Source organism: Octopus bimaculoides, chromosome 20, assembly GCF_046866305.1.
Source record: "Octopus bimaculoides isolate indiv1 chromosome 20, ASM4686630v1, whole genome shotgun sequence".
NCBI classification, from domain to species: Eukaryota; Metazoa; Mollusca; class Cephalopoda; order Octopoda; family Octopodidae; genus Octopus; species Octopus bimaculoides.
In genome coordinates, this window is record NC_142947.1 from 28,797,778 (window position 1) to 28,823,856 (window position 26,079).

At 38.8% G+C, this 26,079-nt stretch overlaps 1 protein-coding gene and 1 long non-coding RNA gene across 16 annotated transcripts in view; one reads left to right on the forward strand and one right to left on the reverse strand.

Annotated features, from left to right (window-relative positions):
- The window catches only part of LOC106867275 (F-box and leucine-rich repeat protein 13), a 148,531-nt gene extending 136,578 nt beyond the window's left edge, over positions 1-11,953 (reverse strand). For 6 of the 15 annotated variants that reach the window (XM_089338274.1, XM_014912105.3, XM_014912112.3 and 3 more), the window contains exons 1-3: positions 11,458-11,933; positions 7,494-7,597; positions 6,635-6,725 (exon numbers count right to left, since the gene is read on the reverse strand). In XM_089338274.1, the coding sequence (XP_089194400.1) occupies positions 6,635-6,725; positions 7,494-7,597; positions 11,458-11,538 (276 nt within the window). In that variant the 5' untranslated portion in view covers positions 11,539-11,933. Of the gene's footprint in view, positions 1-6,634; positions 6,726-7,493; positions 7,598-7,784; positions 7,914-10,868; positions 11,068-11,457 lie in introns of those variants that run through there. The other 9 variants (XM_089338278.1, XM_089338277.1, XM_052975071.2 and 6 more) reach the window with 6 other exon arrangements.
- Positions 11,954-11,996: 43 nt separating this feature from the next.
- LOC106867277 (uncharacterized) lies at positions 11,997-15,152 on the forward strand. Its single transcript, XR_001409118.3, has 3 exons — positions 11,997-12,252; positions 13,932-14,030; positions 15,073-15,152. It is a non-coding gene; the product is annotated as an uncharacterized LOC106867277 (long non-coding RNA).
- The last annotated feature ends 10,927 nt before the right edge of the window (positions 15,153-26,079 follow it).

A 26,079-nucleotide genomic window follows, 5' to 3' on the forward strand; every position in this document is an offset into this window, starting at 1 on the left:
AAAGATAAATGATACACCGCTAAGCATTTTGCCCGACATGCTAAGATGATGATAATAATAAGTGATAGCAACTATACACATAGAGTCAAAATGGTAGATAATCAACTTGGGGAGATCTTGAATACTTCATCTACAGACATTGATAGGGAAACGCTCACCAAAATGGAGGCAAACAGTGAAAGGGAGACAACCGTTACAATTCCTAAAGCAGCTGGACCAGACATAGTAAATGCTAGACAAAATAACACGGAAACTAAAGCCAAAATACTTGTTTCATTTTTGGTCACTTTTGTGATATTGTTTTATAGAAAAAGAGTTGTTTTTTTTCCCGCATCTTTCCATATGAAATTTATGAAAATTTCCAACTATCATAAATTGTGAATGCATCATCATCATTTATCATCCATGTTTCATGCTGGCATACATTGAATAGTTTGACAGAACCTGATGGCTCCAAGGATTGCCTCATGCTCTAGTATCTGCTTTTGCATGGTTTCTATGGCTGGATGCCCTTCCTAACACCAGTGTGTACTAGGTGCTCTTCTCATGTCACCAGCACTAGTGAGGTTGCCATGCATCTTGCACACCTACAAAACCTGAAGGGAGGGGACTTATGCTAACAGATGAGGATTAAGGTATGAGAAAAAGGGATAGGCAGAGCAGATTCTTATTGTAAGGGCTTTCTCACATTTAGGAAAGAGTGAAAAACGAATCAGTAGGGTGATGAGGAGTCCAGGTGGCACCTCAAGGTATGAGGTAAGTAAAAGTGAGTGGGAAGTGAGAAACTAGGAGTAGGTGGAGGTTTGCAAGAGAATATGGGAGGAAAGGAGATGGTGGGGAAGTAGGCAACATCTGTAAGGAGTAAATAGAGTTGAAGGGTGGATGTGGGAGTGGGGATGGTCAATGTTGCATGCATTGGGGAAGTATTTGGATGCAAGAAGAGGGCAATAACAGGATAATAATGATGATACAGTTGTCATGGGAAGAACAAGAGAGAGATGATGTGTTTGGGTAGGCTACAAAAGAGGGACAGAGAGAAAGTGAGGCATAGTGCATGAGGATAAAATTCAGTGGGTCGAGTGTGATGATTAGGGAAATCAATACAATGTGTGGGTGTAGAGAACAATATGAGAAAAAGTGACATCAAGAGGTTGGGCTGCTGTGGAAGAGCTGTAGTGGGGGTGATGTGAGGAGGAGATTGGAGCAGGTATCCATTTGTTTGCATATAAATATGTACACCCACAGTGCTTCTAGAAGTCAGTCTTGCTGTGATAGGTGAGTCTTCTTGAGAACCATGTATCACCAGATATCCAAGGGTCCTAAGGTTAGCCTTCACCACTTCATCCCATGTCTTCCCTTGTCCACAAGCTCCAGCCACATATTGTGATTGGCACTTCTTTATACTGCAGTCATCATCCCGTTCAGGACAATTACCCCACTAGGACAATTACCCCCCCCCCATAGGACAATTCCCCTGTTGGTTAATTACCCCCTCTCCAATATGTTAAGAAGTTTTAAATCATTATCTGTTGCCCTCAGGGGTAATTGTCCATGGTGAGTAAATATCATAGACTCCCTCGTCCATATGTATCATGTATCCATACCAGCACAATCTTTTTTCTTGCACACTATATTTGATTCCTCTTATGCCCAGTTTTTCTCTCAGCACATTTATATATGTCACTTATGCATACTTACATAGGACATCCAACAGAGCATGCTCATTTAATTTCTTTCTAAACTTTTCATGTTCTCTGCATTCAAGGCCCATGTTTCACTAACATGAGCACTGCAGTTCCAACACAGGCTTTTCACTCTGTGGACAAACCCCTTGTTATTAGTAGTGGAAGTGTTTCAAGGAACTTTCTCCAACCCATTTTTATTCTGGCGACTATATATTCACAGCAACCCTCCCCCTTGCTGATTACATCTCCTCAGTAACAAAAGCTATCAATTACATCTAATAAGTCATCCAGGCATTCATGAAAGTCTACTTCTAGTGTGTTCATTAAACATACTGCTCCACTGCATCGAGCACATATGAAGCTTATGTTTGTTGTTTTTATGCCTGTGATTCTGCTACATCTCTTTGCCTACAGCTTTACATTAGGTACAGCATATGGAGTTTACATTTACACCTTTTTCACATATTGGGTAATACCATTTCCCTGAAGGTACCAGGGTCTTGTCTTCTTTCCTACTTACTAAAGCCTTCATCTTTCCTAAGTTTGCTTTCAGACCTCTCAATTCTAAGTTTAATTCAATGCTTGGAATTTCCTCTAGAGATTCAGCTATGAAAACTAGATCGTTAGCATATATGAGTTCCCATGGACAACCAGTCTTAAACTCCTCTATGATGCCTCATAGGACTATGATGAATAGACAGGAACTGAGGACTAAGGCTTGATGGACTCTAGCCCTTACACTAAATTTACTACTGAAGTTATTGTTGATTCTCACTTTGCTTACTGTGTCTTTAAACATGACTTGTACAGCTCTCACAAGCCATTCACCAACGCCTAATTTCCTTAGTGACCACAAGATTACTGTACATGGTACCCTGTCAACGAAAGCCAAGAATAATGGTTTACTCTTATCGAAGTATTTCTCTTGCAGTTGAAAGATTTCATTAGAAAGATTGCATCCATAGGCACAAAACCAAACTACCCTGTCATGAATCAATTGAGCCATGACCTTCTTTGTTACCTTCATAACTTGATCCATTAATTTGACTCCTCTATAACTGCTTCTCTGAGGCATCTTCTTTGCTATTGCAGCAGTTTACAATGACATTGCAATACCAGTCATTGGGTATGACTCTTTCTTGTATAATTTGATTAACTATCCAGGTGCTAATCATGAATTTTATCTAACTGAATACTTTGAGCATCTCCACAACTATCCATGATGAGCCTATCACTTTTCTTCTCTCCATGTCCTTAATTGTTTTATCAACTATGCAGCTATCAACTTGAATTGCTGGTCAGTCTACAGGTTCAGCATAAAGTAGCCCGTCTTTATCTCATTCACTCTCCACATTCAACAATCTCTCATAATAGTATTTCCATGCCACTTTCTTTTCTTCCATATCAATAGCAAGCAAGCTTTTGTCATTCCAAATATATTTCTCACTAATTAAATCTCAGTTCTCTCACACACAGTCTTCTGATCCTAAATACCTTGTGCTTTTAATTCTCATGTTGTAAGACATATGCATATCTCCTCTTCTCTGCCTCATTCTTCATTAAATATACTTGTTGTTTAGCTGCTCTTCTAGCCATTTGGTAATGCTTCCTACAAATACCTTCCTTCTAGGCTTTCCATACCTGTCTCTTAACCTTTACAGCTCTAACAACCATATCATTCCAACACAATGTAATTTTTGGCTTGGTCCAGCCACAAGTCTTTTCCATAACCAGGAGCAAGTTATTTCTTTAAAATTCTGTTTACATCTATAGTAAGATATCTAAATCTATCTCCCTACAGTTGCATGTATCAGTTAGAATTTCACTAAATCTGTACCCAATAATGGGATCTTTTAGTTATATCTTTCTTCTCCATGTTGTCATTGATTTCTGTGTCTTCCTAGCCCCAACTTTGAAGTCACTAGCCACTAATTTGTGTCATGCATGTAGTTTTGTAGTTTGTCCGTTGATGCGGCGAAGACCATCTTGTCATCCTTGGGTGTGAGTGGGTGGGCTTGTTTTGTGAGTCCGCAGATGGCTAGTGAGGCCAATCTGCACCCGAAAGAGTCTTTGACAGCGTGGACAGGGAATGGTAGTGCCTGTTACAGGGTTGTTAGCCACCTTTCTCTGTCTAGAGCAGACTGCTCCCAAGTGTCATGGTCGATGTTGAAGGCTTTCAGTGAGGCTTTCAGTGTGTCCTTAAAGCGCTTCTTCTGGCCGCCTTCTGAGCGCTTTCCCTTTTGCAGTTCATCAAAGAGCAATCTTTTTGGTAATTGATCATCTGACATGCGAGCTACGTGTCCTGCCCAGCAAAGCTGAGACTGCATCAAGATGGTATGGATGCTGGGCAGGTTAGCACGTATTAGTACCTCGGTGTCCGGGATCCTGTCCTGCCACTTTATGCCAAGAAGTTTCTTGAGGCATATTGTATGAAAGTGGTTCAGCTTCCTGGCATAATGCTGGTAGACCATCCAGGACTCACAGCCGTAAAGCAGCGTTGTGAGAACAACAGCCCAGTACACCTTGATCTTTGTCATGATGGTGATCCCCCTCCTGTTCCAGACAGTCTTGTGTAGCCTGCTGAAAGCAGCGCTTGCCTTGGCGAGTCTGGCAGTGATTTTGTCATTAACGCCAACATTTCTAGAGAATGTGCTGCCAAGGTAGGTGAACTTGTCCACTGCGTTCAGTCATTGCCCGTTGATGGTGATGTTGGGTTCAGTGTGTCATGCAATGCAGTCTTTGCCAGAAAAGATTTTGGTATTCACCATAGCTCGTCTTTTTTCCTAATGAGAACTTACTCTATCTGGTTTGTGTGTATTTGCCAGATTGGTAGGTGATGAGGTGGTTGGCTGATTTCCTAAAGTGTGTATTGCAAATTGTTAGATCATTTGCATCCTAGAACTCTAGAAGTCTTATATCCTCCTCATTTCTCTCACCATATCCATAGCCTCCATATATATCATGAAAGCCATTGGCTTGTTGGCTGACATGACTGATGCAGTCGCCATCCACAATAATGAAGTTGTTGTCAGTTGTCATTAAGGTAACCTGCAAGAGGGTCTCATAGAAGTAATCTTTCTGTACTTCTGTTAATCCCATCTGTGGGGCATATGCTGAGAGTCGCTGTTGAGTTGCTTATGCCTACAGTTAGTCTCATCTCAATGATCCTATTGCATACCCTGATTACCTCAATTACTTTATCTATCCATTTCTCAGATAACAGTATATCAGCCCTCATCATTGCTGGCATTATTATTTATCCAGAAAAATTTGTACTTCTGTGTTTTGCCCATGGGGTATTTAGTTGAAGATCTTGTGCACAGCATACATCCACTTCTCTTTTCTCTAGCATTTCCACAGTCTTATTAGATCTACCTCTCATTGTGCTCACATTTATGGTTGCAGCTCTAAAATTTTGGAATCCACTGGAATTGGTGGGAAGGCTGTTTCATGGTTGTTTCATTTCTACATGAATGTGTCTGGACCTGTGAAGGCTAAGAAGGGTTGTGTCGTAGTTTGCCAGCAATTGGCAGGTTTATTAGTATTGTTAGGTTAGTCCTCACATTTAATTTACTAGTTTTTGCCCCTGACATGTGACAGAAGCTGTATTCTGCACATTTTCAGTGTTTATTGCCCCTGTACATTTGCCACACACAAAAACTATCTTCCCAGTTGCTGCACCTCTTATGTGTCCATAGCTTATACTGGGTACATCTTATGGAGTTTCTATCTACATCTTTTCTACAGATCAAGCAGGGCCATCTACCTGAAGGGATTTGTGACTTGTCTGCCTTCCTACTTAATAAGACGTCACTAATTTTCTTTTCTCCTTTGATGATTGCAACAAGTGCATGAAATATTAAGCCAGTCTTCTGGAGCAATTTTAATAGATATTTAATATAGACTATTTTGATTCCCAGTATAATTTAATGGAAAATTGCAAACACAAACAGACATGCAGGAATGCATGCAAACAAACAAAACAAAACAAAATACAAAGCTAAACAAAACAATTGACATGTGCAGTAATTGTGGAAGTGGGTGTAAGAGCAGTGAGCTGATATTTTCAGACTACATGATGTTACTTGGCTTGGCAAAAAATGAACTCCAGTATGCAATGAACAGTTTTGCAGCTGGGATGCAAAGATGGGATGAGAATTAGTGCTGCAAACACTGAAACATTGATAATCTCAAGAAAGTCTTCCCATTGCACTCTGCAAGTTAGTGGAACATCACTGAGGCAAGTGGAGAAATTTAAGTATCTTAGGACCATATTCATGAGTGAAAAGAGGTAGGAAGCTGAACTATAGAATTGTAGGTGCTGGTAAAGTAATGCACTAGCTTCAATATTTATCTTCAGAAGAGAAGATATTTGTAAAAAAAGCCAAACTTGCTATCTTCAATTTGGTGTCCATGCCTCTCCCCACCTATGGTCATGAGTGTTGGATAATGACCAAAAGAGTACAATCACAAATATAAGTGGCTGAAATGGGGTTCCACTGAGGGATCTCTGGAGTAACATTACTCAACAAGGTGTGCAACTTGGAGATAATGGAGGCTCTCCAGATCAAGCTGCTACTTCTCTGCATTGAGAGGTCATAGCTCTGGTACTACAGACATGTGATTAGAATGTCACAGGAGAAAATCACAAGCCAAGCAAACCAGCAGGAGGCTTCGGGGTAGACCAAGAATGAGATGGTTGGATAATATCAATAATGTCAGTTGATGGCATTTAGGAATCCAGCCAGAAAATATAATCTTTTCTTTATATAATAATAATAATCTTTTCAATGACGGTTGTTTAGGCCCTTATGGAGGAGCTATCTGACAACTGTACTCCCACTACCTTCCCAGGAATAATTGGGGGGGGGGGGAGATGGATAGATGGAGGGATATATATATATATACAGAGAGAGAGTATAGTGATAAACAGAGATATTATCTCATACATTTTCATCTTCATCCTCTTCAAAAGAAAATTCAAATCTGCATTTATACAACGCCCTCCTGGATTTAATAGTCTCATCAAGAAACATGTCCCTGCCAAAACAAAAAGATTTAAAAAATTAACTTCCAAATTTGTGGTTGGCAATTATCATTTCACTTTTAAACATTTCAAAAATTGGCTAATTCTAATTCTCCAAAACTGTACCCTTCTGGAACTCCATCTCAACTAATGATTTTTCTCTTCCCAATAATTTACACATGAAATCTGATCTCAGGTAACTCAGTATTAAAAGGGTTAATTGCATAATTGCATGTGCTCCAACCACCCTAGAAAAAGCCTCTTTTTAATCTAATAGCATAAAAAAAAAGAAATGTGAGAGAGAGAGAGAGAGAGAGAGAGAAATTATCTTAGCTAGTCAATCTTAATGTCTCTTAGAAGCTGTAACATCTCTTAAGAATTTATTAATTATTTGAAAGAAAAGCCTAAGAAATAAACACTTTTCTTGATCTATGAACCAAGTAGTTAAAAATTCCAATAGAAATATTTGTTTTCTGTAGTTGCGTCACTAAATTTTGCAGTTGCTTTGAAATTGGCAGTGGAAAAGTGAGCAGAAAACCACAACTCACAAGTTATCCACAGACTAGAGACTTGGTCCAAAAAGGCTTCCTGCTAAAACATTCAAAGTCCAGGTTATAATGTTCAAAATGGGTACTAGATTAACTTCAAATATCAAAAGGTAAAAACAGAGGGTTTGGAGAAGGAAGCTTCTTGCAGCACAATGTGTAAAAGACATTGAGAGATATTAGTTGATTCAGCTAAGTACAAATATTTGAAAAGGGTAACATGATGTTTAATCTTACCAACGAACAGATTGAAGTCCTTGTTCTTTGATATGCAAAAGTTTGTTGATAATGAACAGGTAAGGATCTTCTGGGCACATCATTGCTAAAGCAGTCATCAATGCCTGAAATATATCAGTTATTTAATTAGATCTTGTATATTTTTAAGATTATACGTAAAATCTTTAGTATGAGGCAAAAGGTTTATTGGCTGGGTGTAAAGGGATTATATTCAAAATATTTAATTAGAAGTTAACAAACTACTTCATAAAATCGCTAAGAGTAGAAGGAAAGTATTGAATATTTAATTACATTTCTATGAGTTTTCAGGTCACATCCAGCTAAAGATTTCTGTAGTCACTAAAATAAGGAAATACATTTGAAATACTGGCTTAGCCAGAGTCCATAGCTTTTTTGAAGGACTTCTGAGGTTAGTGGAGCAAATAAATAAATAAATAAAAAGAAAGAAAACATGACTAATAGATTATTATCAGTCTTTCAACATGGTTGACTCTTTCAAAGGATCAGGTAGTGCAGTTAAACTGGTTGACAGATTAAAAACAAAATAAAGAGCCTCCTAAGCTGCTTTATCCTGTTGTTACTTAGTTCCATGTCAATCCTGATTGAGTAGGTCTTGATCAAAACTATTTCAGACATGGCAATCCTACTTTTTTAAGAGAACACTGAACTATATTGTTCAATATGTCCTTTATTTTCCTAAAACAGTAGGGTGATATTTGAGGGAGATATAGCTACTTTTACTTGTAGATCATAAAGAGAGGCTCTTATGCAGAAAATATTTAAGTTTTATCATTGTTACATGTATTAGGAATTTTATCAACTCAGAATAAATAGTTTGTGAACCTTTTTTTATTTGGCTATTTAAAAAGAACACGCAATTTTTCATTCTTACAACAATCATTGGTAGCCACATGCAAGCTGTCTCTTTTCACTCTCTCTTACTAGCACTTAACTTCTACCTTGATATTGCCTGCTACCCATTGTCTGCTTGAAAACATTTTCACTTTACAAATACAGACATATTCATTTTTAATAACACATTCTGCATTACATTATGAAAATATGAAAATATCTATGTACCTTCTTATAAGCACATTTATGTAAAGTTGCTTTGATTGCTGTTGTTAATTAAGTTCTGTTATAGTCTGTCTGCTTTCTACACTATCTCAAATCTATACTCCAATTGTACTGTACAATTTTTATAGCTTTATTCTATTAACAATATTAGAAAAGGTCTACTTTTTTCAAATGTAGGAGACAAAATAGAAAAATTTTGTATAGTCAATTATTGTTATCTCTCCACAATCACTTTTTAATTTCAACAGTTCTCTTCTCTCACATCCTACTGGTATCACCACTAGGTTTCACTCCATCTCTTTTGTATATCAAACACTTTATCCAGTCATACTTCACAAATAGTGCTTTCCCCTTCAGCTGCAATCTGACTGTAATTCAACATTAACCACATCAAGTTCATTCAATTATTCCCATTCCTCATTTAATTAAATTTGAATATTCCATTACTTTTGTAGAATGTTCACTTATTCCTAATGGCTTCTCTCTGTAATGAATCAGATTAGAGTAATGTCAGCCTGGAAGAACTCATTTCCCTCCAAAGTATTGACCAAGGTGGGAATTGTGGCTATTGAGCATAACTGAAGGCAAATAGCTCTAATGGAAGCTTCAAAAGGTAATTGTATATTCAGACCAACAAATATAATTTAAAAGGGGGTGGGGGGGTCAAACATTATGGATAATCTAGAAACATTTAATAATTTTCAGTTTTTCTACCTAATCAACACAATTCTACACACAAACATACTCTCACTCTTTTTCTTTTACAATCACACACAAAAAGAAATATCTCAGTTGAGAGTTTGATGTTTTGCCAAACATATAAGCATTTGGTAATTCTAACATAGCTTTAAGTTCTAACACCCCACCTCTCTCACTTTCTTTTCTATAAGTGTGTATATGAGTCAGTATCAAAGTTTACTTTTCATTTAAAGTTTATCCTTCAAACCCTTGCTACTTGAAGTTTCTTGTAGTCTTTTTGGTGACAAAAAGAATTACATATAGCAAGAAAGTTTGGACCTGTGTATGTGTGTGCTTGTGTGTGTGGGGGGGGGGGAGAAAACATGACTTAACCAAATAAGCACACATACATACACACACATGCACGACACACCACACATACACAAGTACATATATTATATGTGTGTGTATGTGTTTACATAAATATCTGTATATAAATATATACAGATATACATGTGTGTAAATGTGTATATCTTTCTTTTCAAGTACCATTCCTGTTTCATGTGTCAGCAATCATGAATCTCAATACCAATGCCTGAAGATTCATGATTTTCTTTGAGAAACACATAGTACTGGTTTCTTGTTGCGTTCTGTAGGTTTCTTTATAGTTTATTCACTTAGTCTTGTACACTTCCAAACCTCACCAGTTTAATGTCTTACCCAAGATTATTCATCTCCATCACTACTAACAATATTCACCAGACTATCTCCATCCACTACAAGCCGACAGACTCCCACAACTACTTGCACTACTCTCCCTCTCATCCCAAATACACTAAATCTATATCATTTTCTCAATTCCTTTGCTTTTGCCAGCTCTGCAACATTGATTCAGATTTTAAATCACAATGTAAAAAAATGTAACAATTCTTCCTGAATCCGGGGAACTCTCGATTGATTGTAGAACCTGTACACCACTGCATTCAACTATGCCACTACTCTCCTACCCTCTTTAAGCACACCTACAGACTGTATTCAACTCCCACCTTCCAGCCATCTACCCTTTCATTGAAAGACAAACTCATTTCCAACTTCTGAATTCTATTTTCTGACACCACAACGGTTCCAATCTTTCTTGCTCCACCTCTCCTCACCTTTAGAAAAGATAGGGACTTTTTATTCAAGAGAATACCATATCTAGGTTTGCTAGATCTTGTCATAAATACTACAGCCTATTGTGGTTTTCCTATACAAAACAAAAGATTATAAAAATTGAAGCACCCCAGAAGTCAATCCCAAATAAATAAATTAGTAGTGTGACAGGCCTTGACGATTGAAATCACCTCTAAAAGTTCAAGTATTGTTTCTCCAATGCTGCCTTGAGCACTCCAGCGTTTGTACAATGTGAAAAATATTTCACTGTCTAAACAATGTCAGTATCAGTTCATAGGTCACCTAAAACTAGCCCAACCTGCATCGTGTTACTTGTCCCATGCAGAAATTGAATTCACATCACATTGCGACACAATTGGTTTTTGTTTCTTTCTTAACCTCAACTGGTTCTGCTTTACTCAGCATTGACCGGAAAAAAAATTATGGATGATAACATTCAAACAATACCTGAACAAATTCCTCCAGAAGATATCAGACAAACCATCGAGACAGGAATATATTTCGGCATTCAACAAATCTCGACTCAAGTGGGCAATGATATTCCAAAGTATGACATAAATGACCCCTCCCTACACTGCTACGTAGTGCTATTCAGTCAATAATAGTTGAAACCTATCTTAAGTATACTTCGAGTATATATGTTTACAAAGAGATTTCAATACTGAAACTAAATATTTTCCTGAAGTCAAAAGAGATAGCGTCCCAGACATATTTGTACATTATTTACAATGGACGACGATAGGTGTCCTTATCTTGTTTGTTGTTATCTACGTGATGACAACAAACAAGATGAGGACACCTATCTGTCCATTGTAAATAATGTACGTAATTCCTCATCTCAAAAAATATAGAATAGTAAACAAATTTGGTTTTCTCCCGAAACGAATGATTAGCAGATAATCGATAAACATGGGTAAGCAACAAAATTATTCGTACGAAATTCTTAGTGTGTGTGCATAGCAGGCATTCTAAATACTACTTAGTCTAGATGGGACACTAAAGTAATACTAATATGAGAATAAGTTATAGTTTATACCTCACATATGTCTGGAATTCTATGATGTACCAAATATTGTTTCAGTTCTGCTGGTACATTCCGAAGTGGAACAACTGCCATTCTTTGATATGGGGAGGCCTATAACTCAATGTATATTCGTATTTTTGAACTCAGTCCAAATTATCTTCTGAAATACTACTTAGTTTATCTATTGCACAATGCTCTATAGGAGATGCGTCCTTAGCAACAGGAGCGAACACAGGTGCTCGTTCTTGATTTTTCTTTTTTTTTATATATATTTAATAGCCGTGTATACACATCAAACAGCGGTAAGTTACGTAGTGGTATCTTATTGCTTGATAACAATATTTGAACAATAAACTACCCATTTTCTTGCCAGCTTGCTAGAAATCATATCAAACAATCTAAAACCACATGGTTTTCTAGGTTAACAAAACATAGCAAGCGCATCAGCATTATTTCGTATTGAAGTCACCCACCACCTTCAAACCTTTTCTACTTTCTAATTTGTCATAATTTGGAAGGAAATGACTTAGAGTAACTTCCCTTCTAATGTTGTCATGACCTAAATATTAGAAAAGTATTATAAACGACACGCGTAGAAACGAAATTCAAAAGAGGTATATATCCGAAACTATGCATTTGTTATGGAGGCTTAACATTCGTTAATGACTAAATTGGAAAGGCTCCCCGATTCTATATTATACTCCTGTTGTGACAAAAGAAGAAAGGATTTATTCCATAATGACGATTGAACAGTTAGAACATCGTGTTGCGAGATTTACCAATGGCCTTACACGCTGCAGTGCCGAGGTAACAAAAAACAAACAAAATTGTTTTTAAAAGAAAGAAAAATGCCTATTATATGTCTATCATAATATATATTTTGGCGATCTTTCGGTACTAGTCCGGAAAGATCACCTATATTTTTTTATAAAATGCCAAATGTGTACACAACCTGCAGTTGTCACGAAAATAATGTAAGATTTTAAACTTTTGTATTTAACAACTATGATTCAGTATAGAAAAGTGTCGCTTTTTATATTTCGATCGCTATTAAGTATATCAAATTGGAGGTAATTGTTCAGTTTGATATGATTAAAAAAGTAAATAAAAATTAAGGGGGAAATAAATAGTAAAAGAAACGCAAACTAAAGGGTTTGACCCGAGCAAAAAAAAAAAGTAATAAGTGTACAACAATATGTAGTAAACGAATATGAAATAAAAGAATGCGCGATCGCAACGGGGTGGGTGGGGGAAAGGACTCGGAAAATTTACATCGTGAATGTTCCGAGTCGTCTGTAAACGAATATGAAAAAAAATGCGCGTTCGCGAACGGGGGTGGGGAGAGTACTCGGAAACTTCACATCGTCAGACCTTGACCTTCAAACTCCAGTGTTTGACCTGAACAAAAAAATAAAAAATAGTGTAATAGGTGCACAACAACATGACCTTTAAACTCCGGTGTTTGCCCAAGCTGCCATGCAGTGGGACTATACCTGGAACCGTGTGGTTGGGAAGATCCATTTTCTTTAGGGAAAAAATCGGATTGTGTAAATTGTCCTGGTCCTCTCCCCACTCTGTTCGCCAGTGAGTATTTTAAATTATAGCCTCGGGCCGACCAATGCGTCCTGGAGGCCGAAGGTGGCATTTCAGACGAAAAAATTATCTATGCTATAAACGAAGATGTAAAAACAAAAATTAGCGCACAAAATTTTTTCGATTCTGTCTTCTTCATAATGGTATTAACAAAAACAATTGAAGCATAGATGTTTGTAAGCCATTCAAGAACACACACACACACACACAAACAGAAACAGTTGGTTTCGCTGCAACATTTAAATTTCACTTTAATCTCAATATTTTTGTTGCTTTGAAACCAAGACTTGTAATATGCTTTATTATAAAACATCAAAAATATCACAAAACCTATTACTCAGAGTTTCACGTTCCCGTTAGTCAGATAGTTTTGTGAGGAGGGTTAGGGGACTGTCACATTAAGTTGACAGCGTACAACTACTTCATTTTTTTAATCATATTTAGCATTTTTTTAAAATATTTTTTCTATTGAAATTTAGCATAAAATTCTGATTTTAAGTTGGCAACACTGCTCTCAACAGAGTGAATCACTGAAGACAGCTAAAGGATTATGCTTGTAGCTGTTACACTTCACTTACATTGTTAATGCTCTTGAGGATAACCTAAACATTTATGCTTGTTAATGCAATGAAGAAGCATAGACAAGAAAGGAGCCAATGGCCTGGTCTGAATTCTCAGAGCTGAGCAAACTCCATTAAAGGTACCCAATGAGCAGCCAGTAGTATTAAACCAAATAGCATTTTAGACATAAATTATGCTTAGAAAAGATAACAAGTCCTTTCCTAAAGCGATTGATCATTTTCATGCATGAAAATGGAAGGTACTGAAGAGACAAACAAATCAAAGGTTTCTAAGTTAAGCACTGAAAATTCTTCTTTCTCTTACTGTTGTAGGTACTGATGTATGGGAAATGTGTTGCAAGTAAAAATAATCTGAAAAAAGATGACTGCTTGAAAGAGTTCAGATCTCTTCATAAATGTGTAATGGCCATGGTATGTATCTAAATTTATTCTTAAACATATGTTTGTGCATGTATAAATCATTGACTGAAGAATTATTGTTCTGCAAATGTGATTCAGCCCACTGTTATTTGATCTTTATTCTGCAATACTCTAAAGGCTGAGTTGAATTTTTTATAAGTTAGTGAAGGAAGTGGGGAAGTACTCATGACTTTTGCAAGTCTTTTTAGACTTATGACAGTGATTATTCAACTTGAATATTTGTAGGTCAATGCCTACAGATATATCTTGGGTAGGGAAGAATATTTTAAACAGCTGCAGCCCTGGGTATGAAGAACTAGTGAAGAAAGTGAAACACAGTAAGAGTACTTAAAGAAGAGAGACAGGTGGGCTTGTTTAGTGAGGGTGTATGGCTAGCCTGCTGAAAGGTGTTGAGGCCATTGTAGCAGTTAAAGAAGAGTCGAAGAATACTGCATTGACAAGTCAGTAGGTGGAGCCAGTTGATGATTGAATCTGGATTTGGTCCAAGAGGTTTGTATATGAAGCATCAGCACATGGGTGTGTGCAGCTACTCAGCACAGATCGTACTTTAGCGTTGTTGGGAATTAACAAATTAATCTTTGTCATGCTGTTTAGGTAATATATGTGTGTGTTCTTGTCTGCAATGAAAGATCATCAAGAATTGTGAGACTGATATTTCTAGGGACTGAGAGATTTAAACTTTTCATTAAAGTCTCCTGTACTCATACCTCTGTAAGTGGGGTGGTACTTTTAGTTTTTGTATTGTTTCTTAATAATAGGGAAAAGTTCATTTGAAGTTGGATTTTTTCTGGATATACCAATAGAGCAATATAATGTTTATCTCTATTGTTGTTTCTGGTTTGTTTGTTTTTTTTGTTTTTTGTTTTTCCTTCTCAGAAGCCAAACTGAACCACATCTTTGATTCACTGAGGTTTTATAAACAATTATAAATTAAGTTTAAAATTATATTTTTCTTAACAAAGTTGTTTTCCTTGGCTAGAAAAAAGATCTACCTTTTTGTTTGTCACTAAACTAATCTCTTCTTTGATTTCAGATGAAGAAGTGATATAGTTACTGTGAAGTTCAACATATAAGAAACATAGATCATGCAATAAACTGTAATATAAAATGACACATTATTGTTTTGTTGTTTAACCTAAGGTTATTTCTGACTGGTGTAGCCATCCTGATTTTCTTTTTTTTTCTCTTTTTTTTTTTTCTGCATATCCATGACTACATTGTTCAACATACACTTTCATTTTTAACAAGTTATTTGTAGTGTTGTTTTTGATAATTAATACATAAGAAACAGACTTACATTTATTAACTGTTTATATTTTAATATAAATCAAACAGGCCCACACCCCCAACACCCATACTGTTAGGATTGGCACTCTCAACGTCGGCACGCTGAAAGGTAGATCTGGTGAAATTGTTGAGATGCTTGAACGGAGACGCGTAGATATGTGCTGCATCCAGGAAGTAAGATGGTGAGGAGGTTCTGCGAGGTTCCTCACAGGCAAAGAACACAGGTACAAGATTTTCTGGGCAGGGAACACTGACAGGGTCGGGGGCGTAGGAATACTTCTAGCAGAGAAATGGGTGGATAAGGTAATCGAGGTCGTTAGAGTAAGTGACAGAGTACTTAAGATCAGACTAGTGCTTCATCATAGATTAGCTACTGTCATCTCAGCCTATGCACCTCAACCAGGGCTACCAGATGGTCTGAAAGACCAATTCTATGACACCCTCTTGCAAACTACCTCGTCGACGAGTGACAGGGACCTTCTCTTTGTGGCTGGAGACTTCAACGGTCATGTCGGACGTCGTGCTGGAGGCTTCTATGGCATACATGGAGGCTATGGCTTCGGTTCCCGCAACGAGGAGGGAACCAGACTGCTGGAGTTCTGTGATGCAACCGATCTTATGGTCTGCAATACCAACTTCAGGAAACCTGCCAGTCACCTAGTCACCTACCGCTCCGGCAGACACTCTAGCCAAATCGACTACATCCTCGCCAGAAATAGGGAAAGAGGGCGGCTTATAAATGCCAAAACCTACCCTGGCGAAGAATGTACCCCACAACATAGATTAGTAGTTAGCGACTTTGGGATCAAGGCAAAATGGGTGCCCAGAATTAGACAGGCTTGGAGGAGAAGGGTGTGGAAGCTTAAAGACCCTGCAAACAGACAGAGACTTAGAGACAAGTTACTTGAAGCATTTAACGAAATAGAAGGGGATATAGCATCATACAACGTGGAAGACAATTGGAGATTTCTGCGGGACAACCTGTTGAAAGCCACCGACCAGATTTGTGGGCGGTGTAAGGTCCCCTCCCGACCCAGAGTAACGTGGTGGTGGAACAAGGAGGTAGACAGGGCTATCAGACAAAAGAAACAGGCTTGGAAGGACTGGAAGAACGGTGGTAGCAGGGAATTGTACCAATGTGCCAGAAGGGAGGCTAGGCGACAGGTTTATTTAGCCAGAGGGGAAGCAGATAAGGAAAGATTTGCCAATGTTCTGCGCTGTGATGTTGTAGGAGAGAAATGTGTTCGCATGGATGATGGTACGCTTGCACTAAATGAGGATGCAAAGAAAGAGGTCTGGAGATGCCACTACGATAGATGGCTTAATAAAGAGAATGAATGGGAGAAAGAGAGCCTGCCGTATGTCGACCCAATAGAGGGACCAGCTATCCGAGTTGATAGTACCAGGGTAGATAAAGCAATTAAGAGTATGAAGACCGGGAAAGCCCCTGGCCCATCAGGAACCACCGCAGAGATGCTCAAAATATCTGGCAGTGTTGGCTATAGCCTAGTCACCCGTATTACGAACCAGGTGATACACGAAGGAGTCATACCCAATGACTGGTGTAGCAGCATCATAGTCAACTGCTACAAAGGTAAAGGTGACGCTTTAGATACAAATAATTACAGAGGCATCAAGCTGTTAGATCAGGTTATGAAAGTTACAGAGAGGGTCATAGCCCAACTAATTAGGGAGCGAATCAATTTAGATGAGATGCAGTTTGGGTTCGTGCCAGGTAAAAGCACTACTGATGCCTTATTTCTAGTGAGACAGTTGCAGGAGAAATACCTAGCTAAGGATAAACCTCTGTACCTGGCTTTCGTTGACATGGAGAAAGCCTTTGACAGGGTCCCCGATCCCTTATCGGGTGGTCAATGAGGAAACTTGGGATAGAAGAATGGTTAGTGAGAGCTGTGCGAGCCATGTACAGAGATGCTGCCAGTAAGGTGAGGGTTGGAAATGAGTACAGCAATGAATTCCGGGTAGAGGTAGGGGTCCACCAAGGTTCCGTCCTCAGCCCCCTCTTATTTATCATAGTCCTCCAGGCAATCACAGAGGAGTTCAAGACAGGTTGCCCCTGAGAGCTCCTCTATGCTGATGACCTTGCCCTAATTGCGGAGTCACTATCAGAACTAGAGGAGAAGTTTCAGGTGTGGAAGCAAGGTCTAGAATTGAAGGGCCTTAGAGTCAACCTAGCTAAAACCAAAATCCTAATAAGTAGGAAGGTAGATAAAACACAAACCCCTTCAGGTAGATGGCCCTGCTCAGTATGTAGAAAAGGAATAGGTAGTAACTCTATAAGATGTACCCGGTGCAAGCTATGGACACATAAGAGGTGCAGCAACATCAAAGGCAGGTTAACTAGCAAGTTTGTGGCAGATGTTCAGGTGCAATAAAGACTGTAAACAAACAGGAAACAACTTCTATCTCATTCCAGGGTGAAAAACTAGAGGTAGTCGATAGCTTCCGCTATCTGGGCGACCAAGTTAGTAGTGGGGGTGGGTGTGCTGAAAGTGTAGCTGCTAGAATAAGAATAGCCTGGGCAAAGTTTAGAGAGCTCTTACTCCTGCTGGCGACAAAGGGACTCTCACTCAGAGTAAAAGGCAGACTGTATGACGCATGCGTACGAACAGCCATGCTACATGGCAGTGAAACATGGGCTGTAACTGCTGAGGACATACGTAAGCTCGCAAGGAATGAAGCCAGTATGCTCCGTTGGATGTGTAATGTCAATGTGAATACCCGTCAGAGTGTAAGTATCTTGAGAGAAAAGCTGAACATTAGAAGCATCAGTTGTGGTGTGCAAGAGAGACGATTGCGCTGGTATGGACACGTGGTGAGAATGGATGAGGATAGCTGCGTGAAAAAGTGCCACACCCTAACAGTTGAGGGAACCCGTGGAAGAGGTAGGCCCAGGAAGACCTGGGCTGAGGTGGTGAGGCAAGACCTTCGTACATTGGGCCTCACCGAGGCGATGACTACTGACCGAGACCTTTGGAAATGTGCTGTGCGTGAGAAGACCCGGCAAGCCAAGTAAGATCGTTGCCAGTGCCCCTGGACTGGTTCTTGTGCGGGTGGCACATGAGATGCACCATTTTGAGCGTGGCCGTTGCCAGTACCGCCTGACTGGCTCCCGTAGGATTTTCGAGCGAGATCGTTGCCAGTGCCCCTGGACTGGCTTGTGCGGGTGGCACATAAAAGACACCATTTCGAGCGTGGCCGTTTTCGTGCGGGTGACACGTAAAAGCACCCACTACACTCTCTGAGTGGTTGGCGTTAGGAAGGGCATCCAGCTGTAGAAACTCTGCCAAATTAGACTGGAGCCTGGTGTTGCCATCCGGTTTCACCAGTCCTCAGTCAAATCGTCCAACCCATGCTAGCATGGAAAGCGGACGTTAAACGATGATGATGATAAGCTGGAAATTGAGATAGAAAAACAGCAGCAACAAACCACTGATGGGTTGCAAACCATATATTTTTCCTAATTCAAATTGGCACTTATAATGTTTTATATAAAATCTTAGCAGTTTCTTCATAATTTCTTCATACTTATGGAATTATTTCTAATGGAAAATATCAAACTGAGGTAGGACATCTCATGCTATTGGACATTAATAAACTGATCTACCCTGCTAGGACTAAGTGACTGACAAAATTATTCTGTAGAGATACAATAGGAAAAAAATAATGTACAGTATCTACTGGAGGTGCTGTGTTATGTAATCAATGATATAATCATCCAGCAAGCAATGGATATGAATTTTTAGTCGTGTCAGTGGACCTATTGCACTTTTCTAACTCCATGTCTAATATCAGAGATAGGCTTACATAACAGTAACAATATACTGTGAGTACTCCACTGTTATAGGGAGGCGACTCGCCATGACCCGTTGGGTCACCTGGAAAGTCTGAGTTTCCCAGCAACGGAATTTTGTTTTGTGGGTTTTTTATCTTTTTCAGGTTATTTTGCATGCTTTCAATGAATGTGACATTGAAATCACACGTAAATGGCTCCTTTTCCCAGAAAAGGAAAGATTTGGCTGTTATTTCTTGCATGCCCTGTAACAGGTATTCTGGGTCCTTTATTACAAATAGCTGTTACGTGGTAGCAGGGTGTGCTAGAAATAGCAGCCAAATCTTTGGAGCTGAAATACATTGAATGCACTTGAAAAATTTTTTGTAATGGTATTCCCTTGGGGTGATCTTTTGCTTTGACTCTCAGAACTGTCATCCAGATCAGCTGGTTTTGTTTGTTAATTTCTGTAAAAAAATTTTATTTATTTACTTTTGTTTTAAAGTGAAAGAGAGGAGAAAGTGAAACATGTATGAACGTTTATATGAAATGGATGTGTCTGTGTGTGTGTGTGTGAGAGAGAGAGTTCACTTACACATACATGAGAACACACATGTTCACTCACTCTCTTTCACACGCACATGCACGTACATACCAAAAAGATGTATGCATATGTATTGATGTATGTATACATGACAACACACCCCTTCACCCTCTCTCTCTCATTCTCTTTCACACTCATGTCCATTTCATATATACATAAATACATCTTTCACTTTCTTCTCTCTTTCACTTTAAAACAAAAGTAAATGAATAAAAAATTTTACAGAAATTGACGAACTCTGGATGATAAGCAAATGATCTCCATTCACTTGAAAATAATTAAAAAAAGAACATTAAAATATTGTCTGTTTAAAGAAAGCTAAAATATAAATACTTACTGCACAAACAACTTACATTTTTGAAATCACATTCTGTTAAAAATATTTCTAAATGATTAAAATATTGTGTACGTCAAAAAGTGGGTTTTTTTTTTGGGGGGATGTGCTAGTCCCACTGCGTGGAACCTTGGGCATGTGTCTTCTACTATAGCCTCTGGCCAACCAAAGCCTTGTGAGGGGATTTGGTAGACGGAATCTGAAAGAAGCTTGTCGTACTGCTTTCTTCCTCCATCCTTCTCTAATTCCCTTTTTCTCTCACTCCCTCCTTTACTGTATTCTATCAGCCTCTCTCTCACTCCCCCTCTTTCTCTTTTTCTCTCTCTCATTCTCTCGTTGCTCACACGTGACCATCGTCCATCTTTCTTTTCTTCACATGACCATGTTTCTTTTCCTGCACGGACATTCAAAAGAGCAGATGTGTTTTTTTCTCTCTCGCTCTTCCGTCTTTTTCTCTTTCCAAAAAAATGTTTCTCCCAGCATTCACTATTTTCCTCTCATTCTGGTCTAACGACCCTCCATGTTTGTCTTCATTCAGTTTTCTTGTATGCTTCACTGTCATGTTTTTGTTCCCAACTTTGACCCTCCATAAATCCTAAATTTTATTTTAGAATTTATGGGAGCAACTGTCTTTGAAGACTCATAATGTTCAATGCTTGAAATGAAGAGTAGATAGACAGCCGACGACTGATGAAGGGTCCTTTCTCTGTGTTTACGTATCCCATTTTCTATTTTTCTCTCGTTGTTTACGTATTTAACTCATTTGTTTATGTATTTCATGTTATTTGCACCGTCGGTGACGTCCTGTACCCATATGTATGTATATATATGGATTTCGTAAACGTATATATTATAATGGAATAATTACTAGGAAGCATTTGTGCAGAATATATTGTATAAAAGGATTGTGGGTAAGGCCAAAACAATGCGAAGTAAATGCAAGGTAAATCACGAGGAAACAAATATATGAATTAATGTAGACTTACTTTGTATTCAATATTTCAGGGTTATGACCCCATTTTCAAGAACTAGACGAATGTTGCCAATGTGTGTGTGTGAGCATGTGTGGAGTGGACATGTGTGGAAAGGTGTTGCTATAGCAACCAGCTAGCTTCCTGTAACTCTTTTCTGTTGTTGATCTTAGGTTTCTTTTGGTGTATGAGAATAGCCTCAGAGATTCTAAGGTTGCCCCTGTTCCGTTGTATTGCCTTGGTGTGCGTTGTGAATTCCTGTGTCTGGCATTTCCGTAGATGTTTCTTCACGGAAATGTCTGCCTGCACATGTTCCTTAATGTGTATATGCAGTTTTCTTGTGCTTCCTATGTAGGATGCATCACATTTGCCACAGATGATCTCATATACAACATAGGTCCTCTGGCACAATTCAGGGCCATTGATGGCCTTGGAGAAGTGAGAGGTGTTGTTCTTGGACAGAGCTTTTCTCAGGGAAGGGCTGGTGTGCACTATCTGTATGTCGAGTCCTTCCCTGCAGACTGCGTGTTGTATCGCTGTCATCAAAGTGTGGTAGCTTTAGGAAGCATGTACCAGACTTGGGAGTATGATGGTTCTTCCGGGGTTTATTGACTTTGATGTTCTTTAGGTGCCATTGTTTAACTAAAGATGGTGGGTAGCCATTCAAGGTTATGTCTCTAAGGAACTGTTTGGTATTGACGGCTTTGTCAGTTACGTTGCTGCAATTGTTTATACGTGCAATCTCGTTTCTCACATATGTGGCTTTGGCCCTGGCGGATAAGGCTGATTGGTAGTGGACTGAAAGTTTTCTATCAGTGGCTTTTCTGTAAAATTTGGTAAATATGGAGCCTTCCTCTGTGATCTTGAGTTGAAAGTGAGTACAGAGAGAGTTCCAGATTCGTCTGGATGTTCAATCTCGAATTTGATGTTTATGTTGGTGTTATTGAAGGTCCTGTGTATGTTAATGGCCTCATCCCTGGAGGATGTGATGATAAGGATGTCATCAATGTATCTGGAGAAGAAGATGCATGAGTGGCAGTTGTTGAGTGCTGTGCATTCTAGCTCATCCATGTACGTGATGGCCAGCAGGCCTGAAAGGCTACATCCCATGGATAGGCCGGAAGTCTGTTTGTAAATCACACCATTATATTGGAAGTAGGTGTTACCAACTATAGTGGTTAGCTACTCTCATATGTCTGAGGGTGTGGGGTTGAAGAGTTGGAAGTTGATGGATGGGGAGGTGAGAGAAAATGAAGGCAGAGATAGGGAGGGAGGGAGAGATGAGGTGGGGGAGATAAGGATGTGATGTGGTCTATGAGGATATCAACAGCCGGGAGAGCAGGTACAGAGGTGAAGAGGGGAAACCACGTCTAAACTAAAAGGGTGTTTGTTAGTTTTAAGTATGGAGGGGTTGATATCTTTGAGTCTTGTGAAGATTTCATGGGAGCTGCAGACATGTCCAGGGAATGCATGTAGTAAGAGCTTGAGAAGTTTAGAGAGGAGCGAAGAAATCTTATAAGAATGCACCATTAATTCCTGATACTATGGGTCTGATTTTAAGCTTAGGTCCGCGTTTTGGGGTTTTTATTAAATGGTGGAAGGGTGGTGTTTTTAGATGTGTAGTTCAGTCTAGTCTTCGTAGAGAGATTCCTTTGGTGACAGATGTTGGTCCAGCTGGTGTTGATGGTGGACTCCAGTTGGTGAGGAGTGATGTTGTAAACCTTTTCATATAGTGTGGTGTCACTGAGGTGTTCGATAGCTAGTTTGTTGTAGGTGGGTTTGTCTATAATGCAGAATTCTTTCCCTTTGTCTGAAGGTAGGTAGATGAGGTTTTTGTTTCTTAAGTTTTGCAAGGTCAGGAATTGGGATTTAGTAAGGTTGCATGATGGGGAAGGGCGTTTATCTAATATGTTAAGTATGGATTGTTTGAGTCGAGCTAGTTTGGGGTTGTGAGGGGGAGGGTGGAAGAGGTGGTAGACAGGGAATCTAAGTGTAGCAGAGGAGGAGGTAGAAGAAGAAGAAAGAGATGACTGTGAAAATTACGATGAGCAAGGTGTAGGGGTGGTGGAGGGGGAGGAGGAGGTAAAGGGGTAGATAATGCTATTTGTGTGTCTGTTTGTTCCCCCACCATCACTTGACAACCAATGTTAGTGTGTTTACATCCCCGTAACTTAGCGGTTCAGCAAAAAAGACCGATAGTATAAATACTAGGCTTACAAAGAATAAGTCCTGGAGTCAATTTGTCCGACTAAAGGCGGTGCTCCAAGTAAAAGAATAAAAGAATATATAGCTATAAACAAGACACATATAAGCAATATACACACAAATGAATACACAGACACATGCATATATATATACACACACACAAAATGAAATAAAATAAGATAACAGCACAACTAAAAGTCTCGTCACTACAATAAATATCAGGGCAGTTGCAGTGGTTAGATATAGTACGTCCATCATCAGGTGGACTAGAGAAGAAATATCGAAGTTCAATTGAAAGTCGTATGGAGCATTACGCCCTAAAGCTAATATAATTAGACTGTAGATGTAGAGAAAAAATGGTGATAGAGGTCTCATCAATGTAGATTGTTGTATAAGGAGTGAAAGGAGAATGCTTACAGAATATTTGGTAAACAGTGATGAAAAGTTGTTCCAATATGCAGCAAAAGATATGGGTATAAATACAAATGAAATGTTTGGTAAAGAAAAGTTGAAGAGAAAGGAAGATCTGGAAATGAGAATGCATGATCAGTTTCAAAGAAATACACAGGATATGAAGAATACAACATTATGGACATGGCTTAAACAAGGTGACTTGAAGCATACCACTGAAAGCCCTGTAATTTCAACATGAGACCAAGCTATTGCTAATAATTCAGTGAAGTATAACACCTACAAAACTTCAGACACCCAGAAATGCAGACTCCATGAAAAAAATGTGGGAAATGTAACCCACTTGGTAAGTAGATGTAAGAACCTCACACAAAAAGAATATAGATACTACCATGTTTGTACCTTCATTGCCTTTTATGCCATAAATACCAACATGAAGTAATAGAGAATTGGACTGTAAAGTAATGCAGGAGGAAGAGAAAGCAACACTATTCCGGGATTATAGTTTTGTGAATGGTAGAGTAACTGAGCATTGCCAATAGGACATTGTCATATTGAATAAGACAAATACTATCAGGTCTTGCCATAGCCATACCAAATGACATGAATATTGTGAGTAAAGAAGTTGAAAAAACCACCAAGTGCTCTGACTTGAAAGTGGAGATGGCAAGATTGTTTGGAATGCAAGATAGTAACATAAAAGTAATGCCATTTGCATTTGGAGTATTAGGGTCAATCCCACTGAAACTAAGACTTCTTAAAGCATTTGGGAATACTATGCAAGATTGGTGTCATACAAAAATTTGCGTTGTTAGGAACAGCACACATTTTAAGGAAAGTATTATCTATTTGAGGTTCTTGTTGTGACATGATGGATGCCTAAATACTCTGGTTCATTTTCCATCTACACTGCGTGATAAAGCAATGATAATTCCTTTTCCACTAGACACAAGGCCTGAGATTTGGGGGGAAGGAGTGGGTATAATTGATTACATCAACTCAAGTACTCATCTGGTCCTCATTTTATTGATCCAGAAAGGATAAAAGGCAAAATTGATCTTGGCAGAATTTGAAATTTGAATTCAGAATGTAAAGAGTCAGAAGAAATATCACTAAGCATTTCTTCTATTGTGGAATAGATTAGGATTGACAGGGTGAATAGATGGAGAGTGGAGTAGAATTATGTGAGTGAGTGTGTGTATTTAGGGTATATTACTGATCAGTATATTTCAAGAGGTTCTTGTTCATGTGTATATATTGGTGTATGTGTAATTATATATATATGTATTTGTCTGTACACACACACATTTATATATATATATATAGATGTATACAATATCTTGTGTGTACATGCATCATCATCCAGCCTGCTTCTGCTTATGATATACAGAGCAAATGTAGGAGAAATTATGATAAACAAAAGACATAAACTTGTGCTTATCAGAATTTCTCTCTCTCTCTCTTACACACACACACACACACACACACACACACACACACACACACATATAAGCCATTAAAAGTCAGGAGGTATGAGATGAGAGTATATTTATTTAACCACTTGTCATCCTTAGGATCATGGCCATTTTGCAGCCTTCTTCATGTAATAAACAATAATTTCAGGGTATAATAATTATGTCTGCACTAATATGTATGCTATGCATTATACAATACAACTGTACATACAGATAAAGAAAGCTAGCTCATCAGATCAACTGAAGATTATGATTACACCAACAATTCAACTCTAGGCACACATACAAAACTGAGATGAATTGACAAACAGAGTGACCAGTCTTACCTAAAAATGGACAGAGAGGAAGCTATCACTTGACCATCATACCTTGCCCCAGTTACTGCTGGAGAGTCTCTTGTTCATTTTTTTGTGGAAGGGATATGTTTAAATTGTTAAGCAGTTAGTCTGCTGCAAGAACCCTCTGTTTGGTGGCTTAGGCATGCTGTGATTTCTGATGCACAGACACATGCTCTGTTTGTACCACCTACCACAATTTCTAGGCAGTGAATGTGTGTGGGCTCCATTTGTGAGGCACATCTTTCTGCAGCTTGTCTTTTTGATGGAGCGGCAGTTCTAGATGCAGGATAGACTGAGAATGGGCATTTGGTACGTAGAATGTTATCAGACACTCACAGTCCTCCACCAGTCAGACAATCGGATCAGTGGATGTCCCACTTTTAGTGGTGGGGAAGTGCAATGATATCCTCAGGGAGACCCTTGATATTGATAAAAAGGACCTGGTTAATCTGTTCCAGAGGACTTTCTGGTTGGGGACTATTATGGATAATTTCCAGGTGTCCTTGGCCTGGGGCAGGTGTGTGTGTGGGGGGGGGTACTACTGGTTCGAGATAAACTCTACAAGTATGAATGTGCTGTCAGATGGGCTTGTCCAAGTTGCATGCAGAGCGATGAAACCATT